We start from the raw sequence: 26,427 nt of genomic DNA on the forward strand, positions 1-26,427 counted from the left end.
AGTGTCATCTCACACATCCAGGTTTCCTGCCGCTGCAGGGATTGCCTGTGCAGGGCACTGATTTCCAGCTTCCACTTGTGTGACTCTGGGTGAGGTGGGGTCTGTCTGAGTTCGTCCCAGAATTCATAGCTGGAGCCGAGTGTGGCCAAGCTTGAGAGTTCTGGGGACCCTAAGGGAGCCCAGAGTGTGCACGCAAGCAGCTCCCAGCTGAACGCACCAACTGTGTCTTCCTCTGCTGCAGACACAGGCCTGGCCAAAGATGTCCCCTTCAATGTGGCCTAACACGTTGTTTGCCTTTCTATCACAGCAAACCCATGTGGAACCACCCCACCCCCCACCTGAAGGCCTCTTTGGGGGACCCCCACACCCCGTGGCTCTCTGACTGCAGTTCTCATTTGGCACTAGCATCTGCACACTTGAACGTTTGGGGCGTCCATGTGGTGTGAACTTTAGGGTCAGGCAGCACTTGCTTTCCATCCTCAACTAAATCTAGGGCAACCTAACCTCTCTCAGCTTCGGTTTCTTCCTCTTCAAAAACATGGACGATCCCTTCCTCTCAGTGCTGTTGAGAGGATTGGGACATATGAAAATATCTGGGTCTCGAATAGATATTTCTCCAAAGATATACAAATGGTCAACGAGCACATGAAAAGATGCCCACAGAAGTCAAATTATAATATACACCTGAAAATTATATAATTATATTAACCAATGTTACCCCAATAAATTAAAAAAAAATGCCTAATATCATCGGTCATTAGGGAAATGAAAATAAAAGCTGCAGTGAAATACCACTGCATGCCTACGATGATGGCTATAAAAAGAAAAAAGAAAAATAAAAAGTAACAAGCACTGACAAGGATGTGGAGAAATCGGAACCCTCATAGATTCCTGGTGGGGATATGAAATTGTACAGCTGCTGCGGAAGACAGTTTGGCAGTTCATCAAAGAGTTAAACATAGAGTTACCATATGACCCAGCAATTCCACTCTTAGATATATGGCCCAAAGAATCAAAAACAGATTCTCAAGACAAAAACTTGTATAAGAATGTTCATAGCATCATTACTCACAACAGCCAAAAGGTGAAAATAACCCCAAATGTCCTTTGATGGATAATAAAATGTGGTCCAACCACACAATTCAGCCTTAAAAAGGAAGGAAATCCTGACACATGTGACACCATGGATGAACCCTGAAGACATACGAGGCGAAAGAAGCCAGTCACCAAAAGATAAATACGGTTTGATTCTATCACATAAGGTGCTCAGAATAGCAAAATTCAGAGAAACGAAGTAGAATGGCGGCGGCCAGGGTGAAGAGGGGGACGGGGAGCTCCTCTTCAGCGGGGACAGAGTGTCACTTGGGGAAGATGGGCGGATGGTGGTGATGGCCACCCAACGGCATGGAATGGATTTAATGCTACTGAACTGTATTCTTAAGAAAGGTTAAGATGCTACACGTTTTATGTTGTCTTTTACTACAATTAAAAACAAGGTTTCTACACAGCCCCCCACTCCCCAAGCCACGAGCCACAGCCCGTTGGTCACAGAGAGCTTCGTGCCTGGCCCGGATTTGGGGGGAGGGCACTACAGGGACTGTGGACACGTGGAGCTGAGAGTCCCTGGGGGACTCTCTGCAGACTAGCCGACGTGCGCAGCACTCCAGGACGGGGCTGTGACTGCCCCCGGCCCCCTCCACCACATGTCTGGCTGCCCAGTCCGCCCCCTTCTGGGTCCCGCATTTTGAGTGGCACAACCATCCCGTCCCCTAACACCGAGCCCAGCCTCTTCCCTGACCTTCTCCCCACCTATTCGATAACCAAAATGTCCTGCCTGTGTGCAGCCTAAAAACCTCCACTCACCCCCGACTCGCTGTCACCGTCTGTCTCTAGGCCACCACCATCCCATGCGGGGGCTACCACAAGCACCCCCTCTAACTGACCGGTCTCCCTGACTGGCCCCGGCAGCCCTTCCCCACATGCCCTCCAGAGGGAACAAGTCACAAAGGGTGGGTCCCGCCCTCCCTGCCTGCAGTGTTCCCCAGCTCCGAGTCTCCCTGGGGACGGGCCAAGCTCCTGCCAGGGGGGACACCAGTCGCCTTCCCTGACCACCCGACCTAAGTGGCCCCCAGGAGCTCTCTGTGACAGGGCTTGGATTTCTCTTTCCTATTTTCTCATTTATTTGTCCCCCTTCGCCATGACTCTTATCAATTCTGCTTCTTGTGTATTTCTCGCACTTACAGTGATTTACATGTCTTTTCTCTCCTTAGGCTGAACTGTATGGAATGATTTATTCATCTTGATTTTTTTAGGATATATATATATATAAAAAAAGGCAACTTCATATGGTTCCGGCCATTAGATTGTAAGTCACTTGTGATTGACTTTGTGTCTTGGTGTCCTCAGCACCTGGCACAACATCTTCACTAGTCAGCTACACACACCGGGACTTAGGGAAGGGCTTCCTAAAGTCCAGGTGAAAGGCAGGCATGGCCCCAGGGGCATGAGAAAGAAATACGATGCTAGAAAAGCAAATTCTGCGAGTGTAACCAGGAATAATATCAGTGAAGATGAGGGACACGTCTGCGTGAAGGGAACAGGATGCTCTATAAAAAGCTTGTCACATAAAAGAACGAGCATCACTCCTGGGATGAGGGGCAGAGAACAGGACACACTCGAGAGAAAGGCAAGAACACTGAATAGTGTCAGGAAAGCTGAGGCTCAGCTTTGCAAAAATGTTTTGGGTTTTTTTTTTCATTTTTAAAAATTATTGGTATGTGTTTGTGTATTTGGTTCCTATTACTGACGTAACAAATTACCACTAACTTAGTGGCTTAGAAGAACACAAATTCATAATCTCATAATTTTGGAAATCAGAAGTCTGGCATGGGTCTCACGGGGCTAAAATCAAGGTGGTGCCAGGGGAGAACCGCGTCCGTGCCTTCTCCACCTGTAGCGGCCGCCCGCATTCCTCGGTCCGTGCCCCGTCCCTCCGTCTTCGAAGCCAGCAATGGCTGGCAGAGTCCTTCTCATACCGTGTCGCTCTGGCCTCCTCCTCTGCCTCTCTCTTCCCCTTTCAAGGACCCTTGTGATTACACTGGCCCATCTGGTTAATCCAGAATAATCTATCTTAAGGTCAGCCTCTTAGCAACTGTATTCCATCTGCAACCCTACGTTTCTTCATCCCATCTACTTGCTCGTGGCCATGTAATGTAACACGGTCACAGATTCTGGGGATTAGGAGTGAACATACTTGGGGGACCATTCTGTCTGACATCTTTTTTTTTTTTTTTTAGTTTTGTTTGGAAGATTAGTAAGAAAGGAATAGAGGAAGCTGGGGCGCATGGAGGCCACCTAGCTCGCTCCCACCCCTGAGGCCCTCTCCTACGCCCTGGTCGAAGATACTGCAGTCAAACCGGGAGCTAAGAAGGACACGAAGGACCTCCACCCAGGGGTGACCGACTCGTCTGGGTCCAGACACAGGAAGGAGCCTTATATGAGCCCAAGACACGCAACAAATCCCCGATGATTATTCATCACGTGGATGAATGGCCCACACAGTCGAGCTTTAAAGAAAGTGTTTGCTGACAACAAAGATGTAGAAACTGGCAGAGCAGTTTGCCCTCCTCAATCTAGTTTATGAAACAACTGAGGCACCTTTCTCCTGATGGCCGATATGTCCCCAGGGTTCTGTTTGCTGACCCATCCCTGACAGCGCCGATGTCACTGGAGATACTCAGAGCGCCTCCGTGATCATGGACCTTCCGACGCAGGTCTCCTACTCGACAACATGAAGAAAGCGCTCAAGTTGCTGAGGACCGAATTGTAGAGAGGAAGCAGAGTCTGCAAGCTCTTCCTCAGTGTTAGGCCTTGACACCTGGGCCCAGAGGAGATTTCAGAAGACCCAGGAGAAGGCAGAAGCTTTGGTGGTGGACATGCTCATAAGATTATGGTTTAATGTTATGACAGCTGTTTTTTTTTGTTGTTGTTTTTAATTTGGTGGCAAGTATACATGTATGAAAAAGCTGTATACTATCTTAGTGAGCCACACTTTCTTAAAAAGTAAATCCTTTCAGGGATGTTTGGAAAAACGACAAAAAAGAAAGGGGTAGACAGAAGCCCTGGCTGGGAGGGTGGCAGATGTTAGCGGATGTCAGAGCGCGTCAGATGCTATCTGCCCCAGAAAGGGGGAAACAAACAATTTCAAGAAGAAATCGCAGCCTGACGTGGAGTGAGACCGTGTAGCGGATGACAATCTTGGTTCCTGAATTCAAGTGGGCAAGAAAGGTCACATTTCTCGATTTTTTTTTTCCAAATTGACTTCAACCTGACTCCACATTCCTCCCCTGACAGCGTGGCGGGAAACTCAAATTCTTACCAAGGCCCCTGCTGTTCCAAGAATTCGGGGGCTGCCCCTCTAAACAATCAACCATTATCACCGCCACCACACTACGTGCCAGGCACTGTTCTAAAGGTTTACGTGTATGAACCCATTTAACCCGCACAGCAATCCTGAGACAAGTGAGGCGAATGCCCCCAGTTTACAGATGAAGACTCTAAGACCCAGAGAGGTTCAGGAACTTGCCCAAGGTCACGCGGCTTGGGGAAGGCAGGAGGGGCCAGGAGACTGGCAGATTTCAAACTACTTTTTTAAAAAAATGGAAAAAGAGATAGATTCCAAAACCTTGACAAAACCTCTCGAAAAGATTAACAAAACACGCAAATTGTAAGCCTTCAGCGGAGGAAATGGTCTCATTTCCTTTGATTACAGGGTCAACGGAGAATCAGTGGGATACTGTGCTCTAGACTGAAACATGGACCTAAATGAAGACTTTCATATCTTCGAGGTTAAGATAGAGAAATGTCACCGGGATGATAACGTGGTTAGATGGCGTTACGGACCTCGTCATGATGTCGAAGCTCCAACCCCCCAATGTGATGATATTTGGAGATGGGCCTTCTGGAGCTAATCAGGTTTAGATGATGAGGTCAGGAGGGCAGGGCCCTCATGGTGGGATTAGTGCTCTTATTAGGAGAGAGCAGAACTCTCTCTCCCCCTCACATGAGGACATGGTGAGAAGGTGGCAAGCCAGGAAGAAGGTCCTCACCAGAACCCGACCATGCCGGCACCCTGATCTTGGACTTCCAGTCTCCATCATTGTGAGAAAACAAAATCTCTTGTTTTAGTCGCCCAACCTTTGGTGTTTTATTACGGCAGCCTGAGCTGACAACACAGCTGGTTCAACGAAAGTTCTTGAAGCGTTTATTAATGGAATTCTATCAAGGGGCGTGGCAGGGAGTGGCATATATGGGGTGCATCTAACCTGGTCTTATCTTGTTCAGCATTTCAATGAATGATCTGCGGGATACACTTAACGCAGTTAAGGTGTGTGACGATTGCCCCAAGCTGGGGATGGGGACAAGGACAGATGACAGGGCCAGCTAACTGAATCCCAGTACACGCCTGGCTCCTAGGAGGAGCAAAACACACCCCACCTGCCTCTGTGTCCTACCCTGTGTCCTTTGTCTTTGAACTATTTCCTCTGCCTAGAATGGCCCTCTTCCTTGGTCTGGGAAACACCCACTCGTTCTTTCGGATTTCGTTCACGTGTCATCGTGTGCAGTCTTCACTGACCTGTGCTCCAAGTGAAGCTGAGTACTCTTGAGTTCTGGCCTTTCTGCGCTTTGTAATAATCGCGATCACTTTCACGGGTACATGTTTACACAGGGTCTCTCCTAGGCTTCTGCAGGATACATCTGTGTGTCAACACTAGCACAGGGCCTGGCATGTAGTAGGTGCTTAATAAACACCTGTGATGGGAAGGAGGAAATAAGTTGGCTGTTCTCATCTCTTGCCATACAAAAGTATTCTGATTTTCTATTTGCTACTCTTCAAACTATGCCAACACTTAGTGGCTTAAAACAGTAACTGTTTTATTTGCTCATGTTGCTGTGGGTCAGGAATCCAGGCAGGGCTCAGCCTGGAGGCTGTTCTCCATGCGTGCTGGCTGGGGCTGGGCTGGCCTGGAAGGTCAAGAAGGCTTCATTCATTTGTCTGGCCCTTCCACGTTTCACCATGTAGTCTTTCTCCCTTCGTGGGGCTTGGACAGAACAGGGGTTGTAGGACAGCTGGATTTCTTACATGACAGCAGGTTTTCAAGCGGGGATGTCCCAGATGGTGAAGGCTTACGAGAAGCTGGGACTCTCTTGAGGTCTAGCCTCAGAAGTTACAGTGTAGCCTGATGGGGTCACAGGACCAGCCCAGATCCAAGGCGGGGGGTGGGGCGTGATGGGAGGAGTAGCAGAGAAGGTTGTGCGGGGTGAGTGGCCAAGTGATGCAGTGAAACAATCATAGACTCTGGAGTCAGAAACCTGGCTTCGCATCTTGCCTCTTTCCCATGTAGGTGTCACATCACTCAGCCTCGCTGGGGTGGTTCCTGTGTGTGTGAAACTAGCGTGACGAAAATGGCATTATTGCTTTCACAAAATGGCATTATTGCTTTCACAGGGTTCTTGTGAGTCTCAAGGGAGATCGTGCACTTGAACGTGCCCTACGGAGGCCAGCTCTTACCAGTGGCAGAGCCAGGAGGAGATGCCAGGCTGGAAATGAAGCCCACAGCCTTTCCTACCACCCCGCACTGCCCTCGGGGGGACCCAGTGAATGAATATACCTTCCCAAGGGCCAGTGGACACAGGCCATCTGTCTGCTTAGAGACCCTTTCTTGTCCAAAATCAGATGCGGGTCATAACACTGCCATTATGTGACTAAGTAGTTAGTGGGTCGGGAATTCAGGCAAGGCTCGGCCTGCTGCTGTGGCTGCAGGTAGAGGAAGTATTGTCAGCAGAGAGCAGAGAAATTTTTTTTTTTTTTCTGCGGGGGGGGCGGCCTAATTTAAATCCAGATGGGAAATAAGGGCAAGAAGAATACTTTTCCAAACGCTTTAAACTAATAACGCTCCCTGCACAGAAGAAACACTGACCCCACAAGCAGAGCTCACTGCTCAGGGCTGGCTGCAGAGGGCCAAGCTTGGAGAGACAAGCGGGGCCGACCAAGTGTCAGCTATTTCAGGGGATGACAAGCAAACTCACCCAGAACAGCAGGTCATGCGCATTCTTAACACAGAGAGTGGTTGAGCTGTCACTTCTATCCTAACTGGTCTCCCTGCTTCCCTAGTCCACTCACCACCCAGCAGCAAGTAATCCCGTTAGATCTGAAGTCAGAACTCTCCAGCAGCTCCTCAAGCCACCAGAGAAGGAGCCAAAGTCCTCCCCCAGGAAGCCCCGCTGTGTCCCCCGACCCCCCAACTCTGCTCCACCCAGGCCCTGCTGGCCTCCTGAAACACGTAAGGCTTTGGGCTTCGCTCAGGGTGTCCCCTGCATCCAGAACGCTCTTATTCCAGATATCTGTGTGGCTCGCTCCCTGACCTCCTTCAAGTCTTTGCTCAAATGTCACCTTTTCAACAGTCGGCCCTCAATAAATAGTTGTTGAATAAATAGATTGTCAACAAATCCTTCTGTTGCCTTTATAAAGTCCTGAGTTAAAGACCTCCGCTCCAGGTATCGATACACATCTCACATAACAGTCATTTTTTGAGTGTCAACCACTTAAAAGTTTGCAAGGCTCAGATCTAAGCATTTTATAGGTATTTATACATTTAATTCTCGATAATTAAATAGAAGATAAATATTATTATTCCCACTTGTCAGATGAGGAAATTGCACCACTGAGAGCTTAAGGCCAAACCCGCTGGTCTCTGCTTGACCTGTAGTCAACATTCTGGAGCTCACTGTGGATGAACCCAGGCAAGCAGGCCCCACAGGCCACAAAGTGTGCCCAGCAGCGGTGGGAATACCCACAATCGTCATTTCCTCACGTACGTGCAGTCCCTGAGGGCGAGCACGGCAGGAACATGTGTGCAGAAACAGGGAGAGGCGGACATCTAGCCAACCTGCCCAGATGGGTGGGTGATAGGCCAGTGGGATGTCTCCATGTCTGGTTAACATCTCAGGATGTTTTGAGCGGTTCGGCTGCCAGGAAAATTCCCCCAAATATGCTTTGGGGGAAAAACACCCAATCATCCAAAAAAACAAAAATTCAACCCCCGCCCTTGCCCTTCAAAATTTCAATCCATGTGTATTGTTTGAGAAAACTCAATCCATATGCTTCCCAGCCTTTCATACACTGAAACGTTTCCTAGGGAGTATTCGACTTCCCCAACCCTCACGCCTCCCCGCTCCCCGCCCCGCCTTCTGCATTATCCCATCCCTCCCGACACTTTACAAACGGGAATTCACCTTCCAGCAAAAGCACCCCTTGGGGGAAACACGAAGGCTCTGAGCCACTGAGATGCCTGCGGAGCATCCCCTAGGGCCTGTCACCTCCGAGTCTCATGCACGTCAGACAGGCTGTGTCGTCGGTTCCCCGTGTGTCCCAGGCTCTGAGTACTGCTTCCGAGCAGTGGAGGCAGCTTGCAGCAAGTCCTCAGTGTCTCTTCACACACTTGGAGTCAGGACAGCCAGACAGTGCAAAGACTTCTGTGAAACCAGATGGGGACTTGGAGCCTGGGCCATGAGAGTCTCAAGATAGCTCTACCCACTCCTGACGATGGCCGTTCGTGCCGGGCCGGTTAGGACAGGCGAGTGGAGAGAAGAGCGTGTGCAGTGTCACAGGGCGGAAGTGCGGGCTGCTCTGGGGTTCAGGCCAAGCTCCACGAGGTGGAAGTGATAATATTAATGCCTGACACTGTGTAATGCTTCATAGTTTAAGAAATGCTGTCAGCAGCTCGATGTAGCCAGTTTTTTGGAGCCAAGACACTTGGATTGGGATTCTCTGTCCCAGTTGTTCAACCCTGGGCAAATCACTTAACCACCCTGAGCCTCGATTTACTCACATGTGAAATGGCGACAATGACTCCTGCCTCACAGGCTAGTTGTGAACCCTGAGAAAATGCCGGCGAACACATTGTTCAATTGCTAAGCGCTGACAGCCGGAGGCGGCCATTGTGGCGGTGACGCCTCGTCTCCCTCCATACTCAAGTCTTGATGCTCAAGAGCCTGACCTTACCCAAGGAGGACAAACGAACTTTCAGTTTTCCATTTTTCTTTTCTACAGAAGAAAGCAGATGCCACTCTCTGGCTTACCTTCACATCTTGGACGCTCTCTGTTGCCAGCAGCACATGTGGGTCCCGGGACTCTGGATGCTGGTGCCCATTTCTAGGAGGCCTGGTGGAAGCCCCCAGCCCCGAGAACTCGTCCTGAGGGAAGACAGGGTAGAAGGCAGGGTTTGGGGCGGCTGTCGGAGGCAAGGGGTGGCTTCGCGTACCTCTGGGGAATCCTAGCAGGAAGGCCGATAGGCTCAAGGGATTAAGGGACTCCCCGAAGCGCTCCCTGTGGAGGACAGGACCCCCACGCCGAGGCCCACACGGGGTCCAGGGGCCCTTCTTGGGGTCCGGGAGTGCTGGGCCGTGGACACCTCCACAGGGGCTGGGAGGAAGGCATAGCAGGAGTGGCGTGGGCACACAGTGCTGTCCTGGCCGGCAATGAGACACCCTGTGAACTCCCAGAAATATGGTCCCCTGAAGTCGGGGTCCCACGACAGCAGGTAGAGGCAGCAGCACTGTTCGTCCTGTGGCCGTGATGCTCCTCAGCACGACGGAGGCTCGTGGGAAGCAGTCACCAGGAAAAGGCCCGAGCTCCCTGGCAGGGCTCACGAGGCGACCGGCCCCGCCTGTCCTTCTCGGCACCGCCGCTGTCCCGCGGCCTCCTCCGGCGGGGCCTCTGCCCGGGCCGCCCTCCCCTCCGCGCCCTCCCCGCCCGGGCCTGCACCAGCTCGGCTTCCTCTCCAGGGCCCAGCGGACTGCTTCACAAATGCGGGTGGAAAACAGGGATGAAAAAACGAGTGGACAAGTGGAGAGGGTGAGGGGCTCACCCGGGACCCCCCAGTATTCAGCCTAGGCCCCCAGCCGCCGGCATCAGCTGCCCTTCTCCCTCCCCGGAGGGATGGCGGCCGCAGACACTCGGCCCCACGCGGCCTGTGTCCAGCTAGCACACTCACCTTGCCTGGGGCCGCCTGCCCCTCACAGGGACCTCAGCTTCACAGCGGCCCTGGGCATCGCTGGCCACTCCCGAGCCCACCGGGTGCTCTTTCTGAGCAGGACTGAGTCTGCTCAGATGCGAGTCTCCTGCGCAGGCGCCTCCAGGTGCGACGGGTTTCGCTGCCCGTTAGGATCACCTGTGGCGCTGTGAAAACCACCAAGGCCCAGGCTTCACCCCACGGCAACTGTGGGAGTGGGGCGCAGGCATGGGTTGTTTTTAAAACGCCCCAGGTGACTCCGAGGTGCTGCCAAGTTTGGAAAAAGGTGACTGAGGGAACTTAAAAGAAAGCTCCAGGCCCAAGCCTCAGGCCAAACCAATGGACCTAGGCTCTCGGGGTGCCTGGGCAACCTGGCTTGGTTCTGGTAGGTCTCCAGGTGATCCTAATTGTGCACCGGGCGAGAAGCTCTGATGAAGCCCAAAGCGCTCATCTGCCAACGAGGAATCTGCAGCTCGGAGAGGTCAAGGTACTGGCCTGAGTACATGTAATACTCGGCGAGGCAGGGACATGAATCCGGCTGCAGAATCCCAAAGCCTAATCCAACGTCCTTCCTATCACACGGTAGACGGCCCAAGGTCAGGGATTGGCACATTTGGTCAAGAGAGGTAGCAAGATCACCTTGACTTTAATCAGAGACCTTGCACGAGGACACCACTCCCTTCCCTGGCCTTTATCAAACCCAAAGGGCCAAGTCCTTCAGAGAGACATCGCCCACCTTCCCAGAAACGGATTCAGAGTTCTTGATACAGACGATAATAAGACACGAACTAGGACGGTGTAAAAATCTAGAAGAATCGTACCCAGAGGGAATTTTCCGGGCCTCGCACACCCTGTACTCCCCTGGGAACTGCATAGGGTTTCTGTGCCTCTTGCCCCGATTCACAGCACAGAATGTTCTGAGCATCATGGCTTTAAAGAGAGACAGCCTTGAGCTCCCCTCCAGCTCCACCACCAAGTGCTGAAACCAACATTTTGAGTGCCTATAGAACCCCAGCACTGTGCTTCCATGTCCTTGGCCTTTCAAAGCCCAGAAGACTCAGGCTGGGCTCATTAATGCCCATTCCGCAGACGAGAAGACGAGGGCACGGGCACGTTAACAGCTTGCTCCAGATCACCTGGGCAGCCGGCGAGGGAGCTGGGGTCTAAACTCAGGCTGCGAAGTCTGTGCTTTCTCTCCCGGCGCACTCTGCCTCTCAATTTGCGCCTCACCCAGTTCACTTCAGTCAGCTCCGAGCTCTTCCTCCTGTGTCAAAAATCCTCCTTGTCTTTTGAGACCTCAGTCACTGGCTTCCTGCCCTTGTAACCCAATCCGCAGCCAGGATTCAGCCTGGGCTGCCTGTCTCCTCTACGGCACCATCTCTCACTTTTCTTCTTGACCCCGGGGTACCCAGCCCATGGCAGGGGCCCAGACGAGTGTGGTGGCCTCTACGACCACCAAGGCCCCAGAATTCTCCAGCCCTGTGAGGAGACATACCAGGTGTCAGGGTGGCAGAGAACTGGCCCCATTCTGCCCTACCCAAGATCCGGCCTCGTGGAGTGTCTGCTTCGATTCAAGAGGTCTCCTTCCCAAGAGACTGCTTTCGGCTCCAAAAAAAAAATAACGAGGGGGAAGTCACCACAGCTACGATCGGCTTGGCATGAACTTACTATGGGACAGTGGACTGGCACTTTAATTTTATACGACATTTTTATTCCTAGCATAACTTTACAATAAAATTAAAGGAATGTGAAGGAAGAAAACACTCCAACGCATAATCTTACTTACTTTTACTTTTCCCTCCCCAGGACTTTTTAAAAACAATTGTTTACATTTGTGCCTCTTTCCAACCTTTACTCAAGAGATATACACATTTTTTTACTTAGTTTTAATCAGCATTTTCTAAACAATTTTGTGTTCTGCTTATTTTACTTTGAAGTAGCTTAGAAACATGTTTCCATACTCTCATCTACACATCCTAATGTCCACAGTCTTCTGTCGCATTTTTTTGTGCCATAGTCACACTGTTCCCCAACAGCTGAAGATTAAGGGTCATTCGATCAATAACTGTGGGTTGACCATCCTTGTCCGTACGTTTCCCCTGGGGGGCAGGGAAGCCAGGACTGTTGTGTGTGGTAGGGGGCTGGACGGGGTGGGCAGGACGGGAGGGAGCTCAGCTTCTGCCTCGGCTGCGTCTGCACCAGCCGAGTTTCCGAAGCAGGCTTCCCAGCCACCAGCTTGGAGGCAGCAGAGTCATAGGCGTCACTAGCAAATTCCGCACTGCCTGTGGCTCTGAAGACCTCGGTCTTTTCCCCTGCCTGGATCTGTGAAACTTGACCTCGAGGAGCCCTGGCAAGGAGCCCTCCTTACTGAGAGCTGCTGGATGCTCAGCAGTGCGTCTGTGTGCGTGAGCGCTGGGGTGGGGATGGAACGCACTAAACACAGTGATGCATCCACTGCATACGTGCCATGTGCCGGATGCTAAGTGCTTCACGTAAATGACCGTATTGCATCCTCTCACGCAGTGAAGCAGGTGTTTGGCAGACGAGGGCCTGGGGCCCAGGAAGGATGTGTGCCCTCGCGAGGTGCTAGCAGGAGGCTCTAACCCATGGACGTCAGAGTCACCTCGCTCCCAAACCCTAGTCTCGACACAACGAAAACCGTCCTAACCCAACAACCTCGGGAAGCGGCTGGGACTTTGGGGCTGACTCTATCCCGTACCGCAACCCAGGCAGGAAGAGGGGCTGAGATGGTGGGGCGGTGGCAAGGTGGCAGTGAGGCAGGAGGCAGAAGCTCCCGGGAGAACCGAAGAAGGCAAAGGGCTTAGTCTACGCAGGGCTTTCCCCTAGATGCCCAAGAGGGTTACTGACCCCTCGCAATTACAGGCGTCATTTTCAACGTGCACGCTGTGCCTCCGCCTGCGCAGGAAGCTGTTGGAAGGCAGGGTCTGGGTCACCTCCTACTTCGGCCTCGAGAGATGACGGGGACCCCGTCACTGTGTGCTCAGCCTCTAAGGATGGGAGAGACCCCAGTTGGTATAAAGAAATGGGAAGGGTAACCCAGGCAGGGGGATGGTCGAAGCTCAGGTTGGGAGACGGAACAGGCAGGGGGTGTGTGGGGTGAGTGGGGGGCGAGAGCTAGAACTTGCCGGGCTGGGTTTGTGCTGGGGGAAGGGGAGTAGGGGCTGAGGACAGCCCCGGACCAGCTGGCAGCCTGCGCAGTGATCCGTCTCCAGGTTTGACTTTCTCCAGCCCAGAGTGGAGAACAGTGACAAGGGTGAGGGGGTTGACTGCATTTGGCAATTCCTTATAATCAGGAAGGAGGAAAAAAAAAAACCCAACACTCGATGAGGTAAACAACAGAGCTCCACGCTGTCGTGTCCAGCCAAGTGAGAATAGGCTGCTTAGCGCCTCTGGATTCAACCAACACTCCCGGGTGAGCATGGCCCTGCACAGTCCCCCGGGGAAGACGGCGGGCCCAGACACCGCCTTGGCCAAGGCTGGGTCCTGGGGCAAGTGACGCGCAGGCCAGACGCTCCTCACAGAAGCACCTGGGGATGGATGCTTGTGGGGTGGGAGAGGGCCTTTTCTCTGCAAACCCCACCTCTAGTCCTCCACCTCTGTGGTTCCTCCAGAGGCTCCAGAATCTACCAGGAAAACCTGGGGAGGCAGAGACCACCTTCTGGAATGGCCAGGGCTTAATACAGAAGCCTCTGTCGCCTTGGTTCTGGGTCTCTCTTACCTTGTCGCCTGTGGTTGGTGGTGGGGAGAGGTGGTCAGCCCCTTCTCTGCCTCCCAACCTCTTGGGCTATTTGCTAATTTTGGTTGGAATGTTAGTGTTAAGTAAAAACATCAGGGATTCCTGGCAAGGACTCAGACAAAATGAGATAAAAAAGAAAAAACCCAGAAGAGTCTCCAGCAGTCCCCCAGCAGTGTAAGCAAACAGCCCAGCTGCAGATGGCCCCCGGAGGACACCCCTTGGCAACAGACAGCCCCAAACCACCTGCCTTTGGCTTGGGAGGCTTCCTCTGCCTGCGCTTCACGTCAGAAATTCTGACCCACGCGCCCAACTCACTGTTGGACGTTTCCATCCGAATGGAAACACCTCGAACCCCACAGGTCAGAGCCAAACAGGTCTAAATTTCCACTTTGTTCTCACTCAGCGGCTGGTACTACCGTCCCCGCAAAGACAAGAACCAGACACGTGGGAGGCACCCGTCTCTCCTATCCAGACACCGAATAACCTCCAACTGCCTCTCGCTTCCTCGGTTCAAGGCTCTTGTTCTCAACTGTCGCCGCCGACTCTTCAACCGTCTTCCTGCCTCTATCCTGCCCATTCCCATCCATCCTCGACCCAGCTACCAGCGGAATCCACCCGCAACGCAACGCAACGCAACGCAAAGCCGCTCACGGCCCCGCCCCCATCCTCCCGGAAGAACGATGGAGAAAACAGCTGAAAACCAACCGCTGCAGGGCAGTGTCCTCCTAGGGGGCAGCGGTAGCACGATTTCTGTCGATGGCACGACGTAAATCTCTGTCCCGCCCCTCCCCCTCACAGGAAGGGGTGGGGAGGACAGGTGACAGCTGAATTTGTGGCTCGCTGTTTAGTTGGCACAGAGAAAGACTCAGTGGTCGCTGACGGCTCATACTGTGAGGAAAGTGAACAGATGTGAGGAGGCGCACTGTGTTAAGCTGGAAAAAGGAGTATGAACACATCACCTTAAAAATACGTATTTTTCCATCTCTGACCAAGGCAGCGCTCCGGCCCCATCCCCCACCTCACCACCAGCACCACCAGCACCACCACCGCGCCCCCATCCTCCCCACCCCCGATCGTGGTCTCCAACATCATTCTCCATGAACAGGAATGAAGATCGAATGCAGGACAGCCGATTCCATATCTTGAGGCAGGGGAAAAAAAATCAGGATGGGTCTGGAATATCTCGTTGTTGCCGGAAAGCAGGAATGCCTTCAGGAATGTCAGGGGCAGCTCTGCGAGTTCGAGGGAGCCAAACCAAGGGGCTCCCCGCCAAGCCCTGACGATCTGGGCATTAATTAGAACAAGTTGAGCCAGGGAAAGAATGTGAGTTCATTACAACACTCAAAAAGCTTCCACGTGTACGGAGTGGTTAGTAGACTCAAAGGAGGGTGAATATGATGGGATATGTCAATTTGTACTGACTTTAGGAAGCAGGGCATTTCATATAAACAGGTGTTTTGTTTCTCCTATTAATTCTGGATCTGTTCATCAAGGATAGGTGCTTGTTTCTTTCTGTGAAAGCAGGAAAGAATAAACGTAGGGAACTCTGAGTCGGCCCATTTGTTTGGGAGAAAGTAGGCACTGTGCCAGGACAGGCCATCTCAGCCCTGGGGTCACATGGGACAGCCAAGTAAAGCAGAATCTGCCTGTATTCCCAGTGGTCCCCAAGAGAAGCAGTAGCTGCAGACTTGGTGCCTCCTCCCTCAGGGGATGACACTTCAAGATGGCCCCTAGAAGTTACGATACAGCACCAGCAAGGAGACTCACATTTTTAATGATTTAAGAGATCAGGTCAATGCGTCATGAAGACAATAGATTATGTGACACTAGCCGAGCAAGATGCGAATTCCTCCGATGTCGGGTGGGGAAGAATTCAAAGCTGCAAAACAGAAAACTTTCTCAGAGGGGGGGGCTTTAAAAAGTCTTGTTGAAGCTCTGTATAAAGTTTATTAATTATAAAAAGGAAGCTCCCATCATGTGACTTCTTCTCCTTGGACTTTGCATCCGGGGCTCACATCCTGATCCGGAACCACATGTTCAGCCACCCGGACTTTGCAATTCCAGGACCTGAGGTGGTTCTTTTTCTTCTTCTTTTGGTCTGGTAAGACTGTTCAAATCCCTGGTTAGGTAAAAATAGTATTTGGTGAATCACTGAAATCCTGGGAAGGTGTCAAAATTGGCACCCGGAAAGGTGTGGAATTCGGGATAAGAAACCAGTTGAAATCCACAGTATTAGCGCTTTAATAACAGGTTTTCATGTGAGGCTATTAAACGGTTTTGGAATCAAAGGCATTTTACATATTTAATACATTTAGAGTTTTAAAGAGGAACTGCTGTATTAAATTTGTGAATTGAATGAAATGTCTGGAGGTGTCTGAATTTGCAATCGATGTTAAAAGTTTGTGAAAATCCAATTTGCTAAACTCATGATTTAAAAAAAAAAAAGACTATTTTTTAGAACAGTTTTAGGTTCACAGCAAAACCGAGTGGAAAGTGGGGAGTCCCCACATACTCTCTTCCCCCAGCCTCAGCCTCCCCCACCATCGACACCCCTCACCAGAGTGGTACATGTTACAATCCACACTGACACATCGTAAATCACCCAAAGCCCATAGTTTACGTTGCGGTTCACCCTTGCTGTTGTGCATTCTGTGTTTTAACATGGGTATAATGACATGTATCCGCCATTACAGCATCATACAGAATAGTTTCACTGACCCCCAAATCCTTCCTCCCCACCTGGCCCCTGGCAACCGCTGGTCCTTTTATTGTCTCCACAGTGCTGGCTTTTCTACAATGTCAGATAGTTGGAATCACACAGGATTACGTGGCCTTTCGCTTAGTAAGAGGCATTAAAGCGTCCTCCGTGTCGCGTCTGTCGTGGCTGGACAGCTCGTTTCTTTTCCGTGCTGACTGATACTCCATTGTCCGGATGGATGGACCCCCGTTTATTCATCCATTCACCTACCGAAGGACATCTCGGTTGTTCCAAGTGGTGACAATTATGAATAAGGCTGCATGTCCATGTGCACGTTTTTGTGTGGATATAAGTTTTCAGTTACTTTGGGTAAAAAGCAAGGGGTATGACTGCTGGATTGCATGGCAAGAGCAAGTTTAGTTTTGAAAGAAATCATCAAGCCATCCTGGAGAGCGGGGGCACCATTTTGCATTCCCGCCAGCCATGAATGAGAGGTGCTGTTACCCCGCATCCTCGCCAGCATCCCATGCTGTCCTCATTCTGAATCTTGGCCATTCTGACAGGTGTGGAGTGGTACCTCACTGTTATTTACTATGAAGTTTCGATTTCTTATCTATGTGGCGTGAGAAAATTTAGAGGAATGCTGATAGTTTAAGGAGTGATGACTGTTATAAGTTCATAAGATTAATGGGCATTAAAACCAGAAATAAGTGGTAATCAGTATTCCTCTCCACGCCCAGGGGCCCTTCAGAACTGAAATAACCATCAGTGGCCCTGAATATGCACTGAATGGTGTAGGCCGGGCTGAGGGGCGGCAAGAAAGGGCCACACTGCTCTCTGTGAGAGAATGACTTAGGGGGGAGTGTCGAGGGCAGAGGGAGTCGGTCAAGTTCGAGCGAGGGGTACAAAACAATACGGCAGGAGATCCCAGCCCAGGATGGGAGAAATGGCTAAGGAAGAATTTTTAAATGGGGCGATTTAATGTTTCATTTGCTATAATGAGAACCGCCACGCTGTGAACCTTCTCCATTTCTGCAGGTCGGCTACGCCGTGCGAGTGCATGCGAAGTGGTTTTTGTGCAACTCCAGGACAGGTGACTGAGCTCTATGCCTGTGTCCATGAGGCGCAGAGAGAAGGAACAGCCATGGCAGGGAGAGCCTGGTGGCGGCAGCCTGGAGTCACTTAATCATTGTGGCCCTCCACCCTTCAAGGACTGCATAAGACTTCTCTGGCAGGACATGGGGGAGGGGAGGGGTTTTACGTGATACGTGATACGTGATGCAGTAGCGAGCTGGAGCCGGCCTGGACCAGCTCGCAAGCTGACTGTTTCCTTCCCACAGCTACGTGTCCAACATTTGCCGCCACACCTTGCCTATGAAGCCATTTCTGACCTGGCTCCTGTCCCCTCACCAGACCCGCTTCTTGTCGGTTCCTGCTTTTCACATGCCAGAAATGCAGAAGGATTCACAATTTCTATCTCCTGACCTGCAAATGCTGCCCCCTTGCCTATATTTTAAGATTCAACTCCAATGTCATCTCCTAGGGAAAGACTCCTCTCCAGAGCTGCTGCCAGCACATACGGCACCTTGAATCCATGGGGAAAGGTGTCTTTATCCCGTGGGGTGCTGCCCCCGGTGCTCCCCTCCCATCCTCTCTCCTCCAGCTTGAGACCCCTGAGCTGGGCCTGTGGATCCACTCACTGCTGAGTCCAGAGAGGCAGCCGCAGGGCGGCCCTCTCTAAACTTAGCAGACGATCTCTGAGGGTAGGTTCAGTGCTTTAAGGACAGTCGCGGTGCGATCGGGTGGAGGGTGATGTTGTTTTTGAAATTAGAGGGTAAACTCTGCAGAGCATGCTTGGATAGTGAGGCAAGGTGAGGCGAGGGACAGCCAGGATGGGGCCCGCTGCTGACACAGGGACCCAAGGAGGAGAGCCCTCGTGAGTGCTGGGGCCTGAAGCTGCCTCTGCCTGGCAGCAGCTGTGGCCTGCTGTCCCCTCGGTCAGGGTGGGAAGAACCCACCCCACAGTGTGAACAGGTCCCCAGGCCGCCGGGATGGCTCCACAGGGTCAATGCCAGGTCTAGGCCTCACTGCCGGCTGACTGCGGCTGCTGCCAGCCAAGGCCACTTTCTGACTCCTCGGACTTGTCAGCAGGACTGGAAACGGTGGCTCGAATTTAAACATTTAAACTGAGGGAAATTTCTCAGGGCTTCGGAGAGAAGAGCTGCTCTCGGGGCTTTCACAAGAGTCCCCAGTGCCCAAAGGTGACACACTCTCAGGGTGTTTACGTCTCGCTCCTGCCCTCGGCTCCATCCATTCTTGTTGGGGTGGCAGCAGGGGTGGCGGAAGAACAGAAAAGGGGGAAGACGCCAGCCGAGTCGGCCTCGGGACCCTACATGAAGGAGAGCCAGCCCCGAAGCGGCTCTGCCGCCCGTCTGGTCAGGGGAGCTGTGGGCTGCCAAGGCCAGTGACGAGGGCCAGGCTGGCCGAGGATGTTCCCTGACACCGTTTCTTACGCTGTCAAAGCAGCGCCCCGTTGCAAACACTGTTTACTTTAGAATTCCAAATGCCACAGGAAAATTCTTCTTGACGGTTACTGTAAAATAGGCAACCTTCCTGATGGTGACAGGACATCGTCCCCATCGCCAGCAGGAGACTGCTCAGAATGAATCGGAAGGCTGGGAACCGCTACGGGCAAGTGTCTCTACGCCCTGGCCAGTCGGAAGTCCCGCCCAGGTGCCCGTACGCACCCCGGGCCTTCCGGCGGGGGTGTGCACTTCAGCCGCCTTACCTCTCCTGTTGTAGATTTTCCCGAGTGGCCGAGACTTCCTTTCCTGGAAAGCTGGGCGTCTGTTTCTCTCGCTCCTCCGGTGCCCAGCCTGCCATCGCCACTACCAGCTGCTCTTCCGGGAAACGCTCCAGGGCGGTCGACTCGGTAGCTCGCGGAAGCTCGAAGCCCTCTGCTCGAAAGACTCCGCCTCTGAGCCAGGTGTGCCTGCCAGGAGACCTGGGAATGCAAAACTCCTCAGCAGGTTCGCTCTGAGGGAGGAAGACAAACTAAATGGTTTTACAGGATCACGCCGAACACCTCGTCGCTCTTGTCATTCTGGCCTAAGAAACTCAAGCATCACATGTCTCCCTGTGTCTTTTTTTCTCCCCTTCTACTTGTGACTAACGTCGGTGCTGAAAAAGGTCACAGTCCTGCCACCTCCCCGTAAACAAGCCAGGGCCTTAAGGCAAAGCGATGGAAGTCCCTTTATGACTGTGGACTTGCTGTGCTCCCTCCATGCGTGTGTGCCTGTTGACATAGGTTACAGCCCTGCATAGCTCCGAACCGATGGAGCCAGGATTCGAACTCAGATCTTTCAGACTTGGGAGTTTAATACTTTCAGACTTGGGACTCACTTCCTGTGACTGCTAAATGCACTCTGTTTCTAAAATTCAAGTCTAACCTGAACTAGGCTTTGGACCATAGACAAACCTTACAATGTCAGTCTCTTTTTAAGAAAGTAGGAAAATGCATCCCTGTAACATTTCTATCAACGCATTGTCAGAAAGTTAAACTTAGCGTGAAGTTTACCAGCTACTGACAGATACTGAAGTTCTTTTGCTTAGTCCCACCTCCACTTACCTGGCAAGTATTATGTTCAATCCTCTGAAACTAATGTGATTGTAGGTAAAACCAGTAAAATATCAGCAATTTCATGTGATTCAGGCTAACACCAGACACTGCAACTTGAAAGACCATAACTCTCCCATCGTCCCATCCCCAACCAACAATCCTTCTTGTCCAAATTTTACCCTCACGTCAAGGTCCTGCTTAAATAGTGTCACCTCCTCCAGAAAGTCTTTGCTGAATTCCCATCCAGAAAGCATCTTTCCTGAACTCTCACAGCACCTTATTTGCATCTCGTCACCATCTTCCAGGCATCATGGTTATTTGACTATACACGTGTACATGCTTTCTTGCTGAAGGGACCACGTCTGACTTATCCCTGACTCTCGACACGGTATCTGGCACGTTGTAGGTGCTTGTTGAGCTCAGCTACGTGACTTCCTGCTCTGCGTCGGGGCAGCATCTGGCCCAGGAGCCCTCTCTGGGTCAGACTGAGCACAGGGATCAGGTGAAGGGAGGGTGACACCAGATGTGCTGGAGATAAGGCTCTCTTAGTGTCATTCTACCTCAGAAAAACTTCTCCCAGATCTGGCCTTGGCTTGGCTGGCGGAGCAATGAGCCACGATCTTGGTCACGGCCTTGTGTACAGTCTTAGGATGTGGTGTGCCGGCTGGCGAGCCAGGAGACAGGCAGCTCTGCATCTTCCCCTGCCGACGTTCTGGAAAGGGTCCCCTGGCAGCCCTGACCCCCCACCCCCAGGCCTGGCTAAAGTGGAAGGGATTCGTGAATTTGTATTTCCTCCGGAGAGGTGAAATCCTCCCACGCTGAAGCTGCTCTCTCCAGAGAATGCGGACGGCAAAGCAGCGCCGCTTAAACTCAACAGGCCCCACTTCCCATCTCCCAGGTTCCCCCCACCCAAAAGCATGACTGAGAAAGGAGGCGGTGTGATTTTGAAGGCCGACAATCCTCGCTTCTTTGTGGACAGTCGCCCAGGGCAGACTTTCTAGATCCAGGCCAGAGCGAGGAGGGCGGGGAACGCAGGAGGAGCTGGGCTCCTGGGTCTCCCACGTACAGGCGCTCAGCGTTGGGCAGCGGGGCCCCTCCTGATTGCTCTGCACCCCACTTTCACCACAGGCCAAGGATCCACACCCCACTTTCACCACCAGCCTAAGAGGCGGCCCACACCCTTCCTCTCTCCCAACCTTGCGGATGGCACAGGTGATACTTTTGAAGATGGTTTTGGGGCACGAAATACGACCCAGACACACGTAACAATACTTTGCAAAATCATAAAGAGCTGGATGGGTGTAAGGGATCGATACTGTCCATTCCTTTAACTCGCTCGCTGAATGCCCGGGACCGCTGGGGCAACATGAGTGGTGCCGGGGCCCAGAGAGAAGCGGTCCCCGTGCTCAGGAAGTCGGGCGGTAGTGACGCCAGGCAGACACAGGCATGTGGCGGCGTCAAGGACGGGGTGCTGAGGAGCTGGCGAAGGGAGGGCTCCCTGAGCAGAAGCCTGAGCGACAGGAATTTACCACTGGAAAATGGTTAGGGCGGGAAAGGAAGGGCTTTCTGAGCCCAGCAGCGGCACAAGCAAAGGCCGAGTCAGGGAGCCGATGGCACCCCTGGGGCCCTCGACCGCTGAGCCTGGCGCAGGCGAGGGGCGGTGAAGGGGGGCAGGGCAGGTCATGAGGGCCTTGCGGGCCAGGCGAGGACTGCGAGTGAGCCCTGGGGATGAGAGGGCGGCACTGAGCAGGCGTGGGGTGCCCCGATCCCCCGGAGTGGGGGGCCCAGTGGAGAGCCAGCTCCATCAATACGGAAGCAAGATAATGGGGTGGGGGGGGCCTGGTGGAGAGGATGGAGAAACGAAGAGGTATTCGGAAGCTAAATGTAAGGAACTGGATGGAGTCAGGGAAGGTAGGAGGCTGGGATGACCCAGCGCCATCCTCAGGACTGGGGATGCGGGGGGAAGTCAGGGTAGGAAAGATGAGCTGTTTTGGGTGTCCTGAGCCTCTTTCCTTTTAAGTTAGAAATAGCTCCCCTGCTCCTGTTATACCATTAATTTGTTTCATTGCAATTTGCTCTGTTGAAAAAAAAAAAAAAAAGACATGCACTAAACTATAAAACTGAATAAAAATTCTCTTAATTCTGCTACCGAGACAGCCAGTTAACATACTGGTGAATGTTCTTCCAAATCTTTTTTCTGTTCTGGTATATAGGATTTTAAAAAACACAATTAGGAATAGAGAATAATACTGTTTCAACAACTTCTCTGCTCAGCAGCATCCAGTATCAGTACAATCAGAACCGCTGGGGCTGGGGACCAGGCATTGGTGTTTTTCAAAGCTTCCAGGATGATTCTAAAGGCACAGCCAGCGGGAGAACCAGCACACGAAACAGCATCCTGGAGACAAAACTGTAGGAGAAGAGACGGAAGGCTCCAGAAAGAACCCCAGATCTACATAATAACAAGAGTCAGTGGCCAGAAGGCACGTGAGACTTCCACTGATGCAGACCCAAACACAGTGCGAAGAGCTGAGGGAAGGGTAGTATTTTTGGATACTCTGCTAGACCCCAACCAAAGCTTCACCCTGGGTGACGGTTAGGTGGTGGGGAGCCCCCTTCAGTGGTCATAATACATAAACACCTGGAGCCACGGGCTCCACAGCTGGTCATTAGTACCGAGGATGCTGGTAGCCACGGGGCCAGGATAACTTCGGGTACCAGCAAGAAAGGGTTATAAACTCCTGAAACAAGCCTTCACCTTCTCAGGGAAAGGAGGCGAGCGGGGAAAAGAGAGCCTCCGATTCACGGTAGAGCTTCGAGTCCAAGAACTGTAAACACGGATAGGCTGCCAAATCTCACTCTAAATATATCACAGTGATCTCATGTTTTCATATGCAGTGGAATAAAAAGAGGCACTTTGATTCATCTTGGATGACAGCATCTTGGGCTTTTATGGGCGCCTCATGAAGTATTAGTTCAACCCAGAGCTGCAGTCGATATTTCAACCATTTAAAGTCACTGCAACATGCACGTTAAATGCACTAAAGGACAATTATTTACCTTCTTGCAAGTCAGACCCTCAGGGGTGCTCCCGAATGCCAGCAGCAAACCCTCCACCCTCACAGATGCTCGGAGGGGGCCTGGCCAGGATCTGGAGGGAGCAGTGCGTATTCTGAGGTGATTAGCATTTCGGTTTTGGCCTCTTTATCCGCATGAGCCTCATCTGTTACGTGTTTTCTCTTTGGCCAGAGAGACCACATCCAATGTCCCAGAGGAGAACGCTGGAAATTTTTCTGAAAGCCCTTTTAGGTGAAGCCCAGTGAAAGGGCAAACGAAGCCTCGCTCCTTTTATGGCCAAATCTCGCAGGGCGGGAGGGTGGGAGGGAGAGGGAATGGATATCTGTTCTCCTGAAATCTGTGGAGGCTGAGTGTTCCTTGGCCCTAAGAGGGTCAGAGAGTTGATTCTAAAACCGGGGGCCCTCTCAGCAACACCTGGGGCGACAGGACCACCCAGCACCTCCGACCCCGGCCCCGGCTTGCCTTCAGCCCCTCTAGAGTCTGCGCTCCTGCCCTGTCGAGCATAAATCAAGCAGCAGGCTAGCCTGGAACCATGACGAACGCCTTGGCAGCCTCCTGCTGGAAGAGACGGGGGAGGAGAGGGAGGCTGAAGTAACCAGGCCTGGGCGGCAAGGGCGCCAGAATCGAGTGTTCCTGGAGCTGGCCCCGGCTGCTCAGACAGGGGCTGCCAGGGGTCTTCCCCGGGGGCAGCCCCACCGCCCCGCATCCAGAGGAGCTGGGAGCTGAGGTGTCTGCCGAGAACATTATTCACAAATTCTTGGACACGGACACCTCTGAGCCCTGACTGTAAGCATGGAGATGGGGGCTCAGGGAAAGTCTGGTCTCGGCTGGGAGGGACCTTGTAACAGCCACGGGTTTGAGTGTCGCAGGGATCTGTCCCGGGGGTGGTGTGTGACACCCGTGTGCACGTGCTGGGGACCCCGCTGAAGGGCGCCTCCACCCCCGGGTTTGGGCCTGCTCGGTGCCGAGGCTGTCAGTGTCGCCCTTTGTTTCCAAGTCCCACTAGTTCCCCTGTCCCCTCGGTTAATTTCCCGCAGGTCAGGACCTGGCCGGATCGACTCTCACGCCGCCTGCTCTGCCCTCCCCACCAGGCCCTGCCCAGTGGGCCAAGCCAGGGTCCTAGGCCTCGCCCTTCTGCCTGTGCTGTCTGCTGTCTCCTGGGCCCCGACATGTCACAGGGACCAGCGCAGCAAGTGGCTGGGAGGCCCGCCCTGCCCCGCCCCGCCCATCACCCGGCTCAGGTCAGGCTTCCGGGGGCCTCGGTCTGAAGATTCTTTTTGTTTTACTTTGTTTTGTTCTTGAGTCACGAAGAGATCATTTCAGTCGCCAGACAAGGCTCCAAGAACTTGCACGTGGTGAGGGCCGCAGAGAAGAGCTCTGGTCGGGGTCCGGCCTCAGCTGTGACAGGCCCTGAGCGCACGTGTTTCAGAAGGGCTGCCTCCCTAAAACCGTTAGGCATGTAAAAGTATCACGCCTCTCTCCAAAACGTCAACACTTAAAAGCATTTTTTAATTAAAAAAATCTTTTATTTAAGGGAATCAGCACCGCGAGAAGCTCACTGCGAGAAGATGCCACATGACTGGCACCCGTTCTCCTCTGGTCCCCCAAAGCCCCCTCCTGCCCGCGGTGCCAGCCCTCCGGGCTCCTGGAGGAGCAATCAGCTTTCCTTGTGGCAGGGGCAGATCACCAAGTCAGGCGTCCGTCCAGGGGTTTCCTGTCCCCAAAGCCACAGTAATGCGAATCCATTTTTCTTCAGGAGAAAATAAAACTCGCAAGTGACATCGACTGAAAAAATGTTCTTTCGGAGCAAGTTATTTCCATTTAAAGCTAAGCACATGACAGCTGGTGACTTTTAATGGAAAGTAAAATTTGCTGGGCTGAATTACTATCAAACCACTTGAGATTTTGTGTTTTTAATTTTCCTTTTTGGAGACAGGCGGTGCTTTGGAGTCCAGAAGAGCAGATGAGGAATGGAAAGGTCTGGTCTTGTCTCTGATTAAGGTCTGTGGCCTTAAAAGACCTGGGCGATCAGCAGGATCATGTTCAAGTATCGAGGTGCCTTCACTTCTTCACCCTTGACCTGAAACTCAAAAAGCTTCTTAGAAAACAAGCCTCGCGGTCCCACCGTGCGTTCAGGCTCCACACCAGAACGGTTCACGTGTTCTGAACACACTCCGCCATTTCCCCACTTAACGGAAAATATCTGTGGCGAAGGAAGCCAGTGGGTATTTGCTGTTGACTAAGCGTTTGTGTCCTTCCCAAATTCCTCCTTCGAAACCCGAACTCCTAAGGCGATGGCGGCTGGAGAAGCCTGCGGGAGATGGGGTTGAGATGAGGTCACGAGGGTGCGGCCCCCGTGATGGAATCGGTGACCTTTTCAGAAGAGGACGTGACCAGAGCACGCTCGCTCTCCCCACCATGCGGACCCACGGCACGACGACGGCCGTCTGCCACTCTCGGCCGCCCTCTTTTTGGATGTGTCTCCTCCGGCAAGGGAAACAAAAGAAAAAGTAAACAACGGGACCACGTCGAACGAAAAAGGTTTTGCAGAGAGATGGAAACCACCAGCACGATGAAAAGACGACCTACTGGATGGGAGAAGACATTTGCCAATGATGCATCTGGTACGGGGTTAATATCAACACTATATAAGCAACTCGTGCAACGTAACGCCCCCCCCTAACAAACAATCCAATTAAAAAGCGGGCAGGGGAGCCGAGCTGAAGACAATTTCTCCAAAGAGGACGCTTAAGAGACCTGAGCAGTTCGGCTCTAACCTACTTTCCCAACTTTAAGTGCTGCCATTTCTCAGTGCGAACTCTTCCCAGCCTCAGCCGTATGCTTCCAGCTCTTGCTTTCGGCTCTCTGGCCCTCGCTGCCCTCCACACATAAATCTTGCCTCTTCTTTCCCGCCTGCCCCGGTCTCTCGAGGCCTCGGGGCAGTGCTTCTCCTTCTGCACGTGCGGAGCACCCCCGGGTCCAGCAGGTGCAGGTGGCGTCTCAGCCGTCCGGGGCTGTCTGTGCCAGCCGCTCCGGGTTCTGCGTTGGCAGTGAGGCTGTGGAACTCCAGGGACTGGATCCTGCACAGTGCGGGGCTCACGGGAGGCTGTGGCCTGGCATGGCCATTGGAAAAAAAATTACATTTGCATGTCGACAGCGTGTAAATTTCTTCGGCTAGAAACTGTCATTAGCAAGAGTCATT

The 26,427-nt window shown here is 52.5% G+C and overlaps 1 protein-coding gene and 2 long non-coding RNA genes across 3 annotated transcripts; 1 reads left to right on the forward strand and 2 right to left on the reverse strand.

Annotated features, from left to right (window-relative positions):
* Window positions 1-8,271: 8,271 nt before the first annotated feature.
* LOC120617484 (uncharacterized) lies at window positions 8,272-14,417 on the reverse strand. The gene is made up of 5 exons (XM_039881110.1): window positions 14,315-14,417; window positions 11,459-11,552; window positions 10,533-10,645; window positions 9,142-9,857; window positions 8,272-9,059 (listed from the first exon to the last, which is right to left on the reverse strand). Exons 1-5 carry the CDS (start codon window positions 14,415-14,417, stop codon window positions 9,033-9,035), a joined length of 1,053 nt encoding a protein of 350 aa, XP_039737044.1. The 3' UTR covers window positions 8,272-9,032.
* A 1,171-nt stretch (window positions 14,418-15,588) lies between these two features.
* Window positions 15,589-23,534, reverse strand: LOC120617621 (uncharacterized). Its single transcript, XR_005656974.1, has 2 exons — window positions 23,208-23,534; window positions 15,589-19,532 (listed from the first exon to the last, which is right to left on the reverse strand). It is a non-coding gene; the product is annotated as an uncharacterized LOC120617621 (long non-coding RNA).
* A 390-nt stretch (window positions 23,535-23,924) lies between these two features.
* Window positions 23,925-26,421, forward strand: LOC120617622 (uncharacterized). Its single transcript, XR_005656975.1, has 3 exons — window positions 23,925-24,011; window positions 24,263-24,466; window positions 24,760-26,421. It is a non-coding gene; the product is annotated as an uncharacterized LOC120617622 (long non-coding RNA).
* Window positions 26,422-26,427: the final 6 nt, after the last annotated feature.

The sequence above is a fragment of the Pteropus medius genome, unplaced genomic scaffold, assembly GCF_902729225.1.
Source record: "Pteropus medius unplaced genomic scaffold, Ma_sr-lr_union100, whole genome shotgun sequence".
Lineage (NCBI taxonomy): Eukaryota > Metazoa > Chordata > Mammalia > Chiroptera > Pteropodidae > Pteropus > Pteropus medius.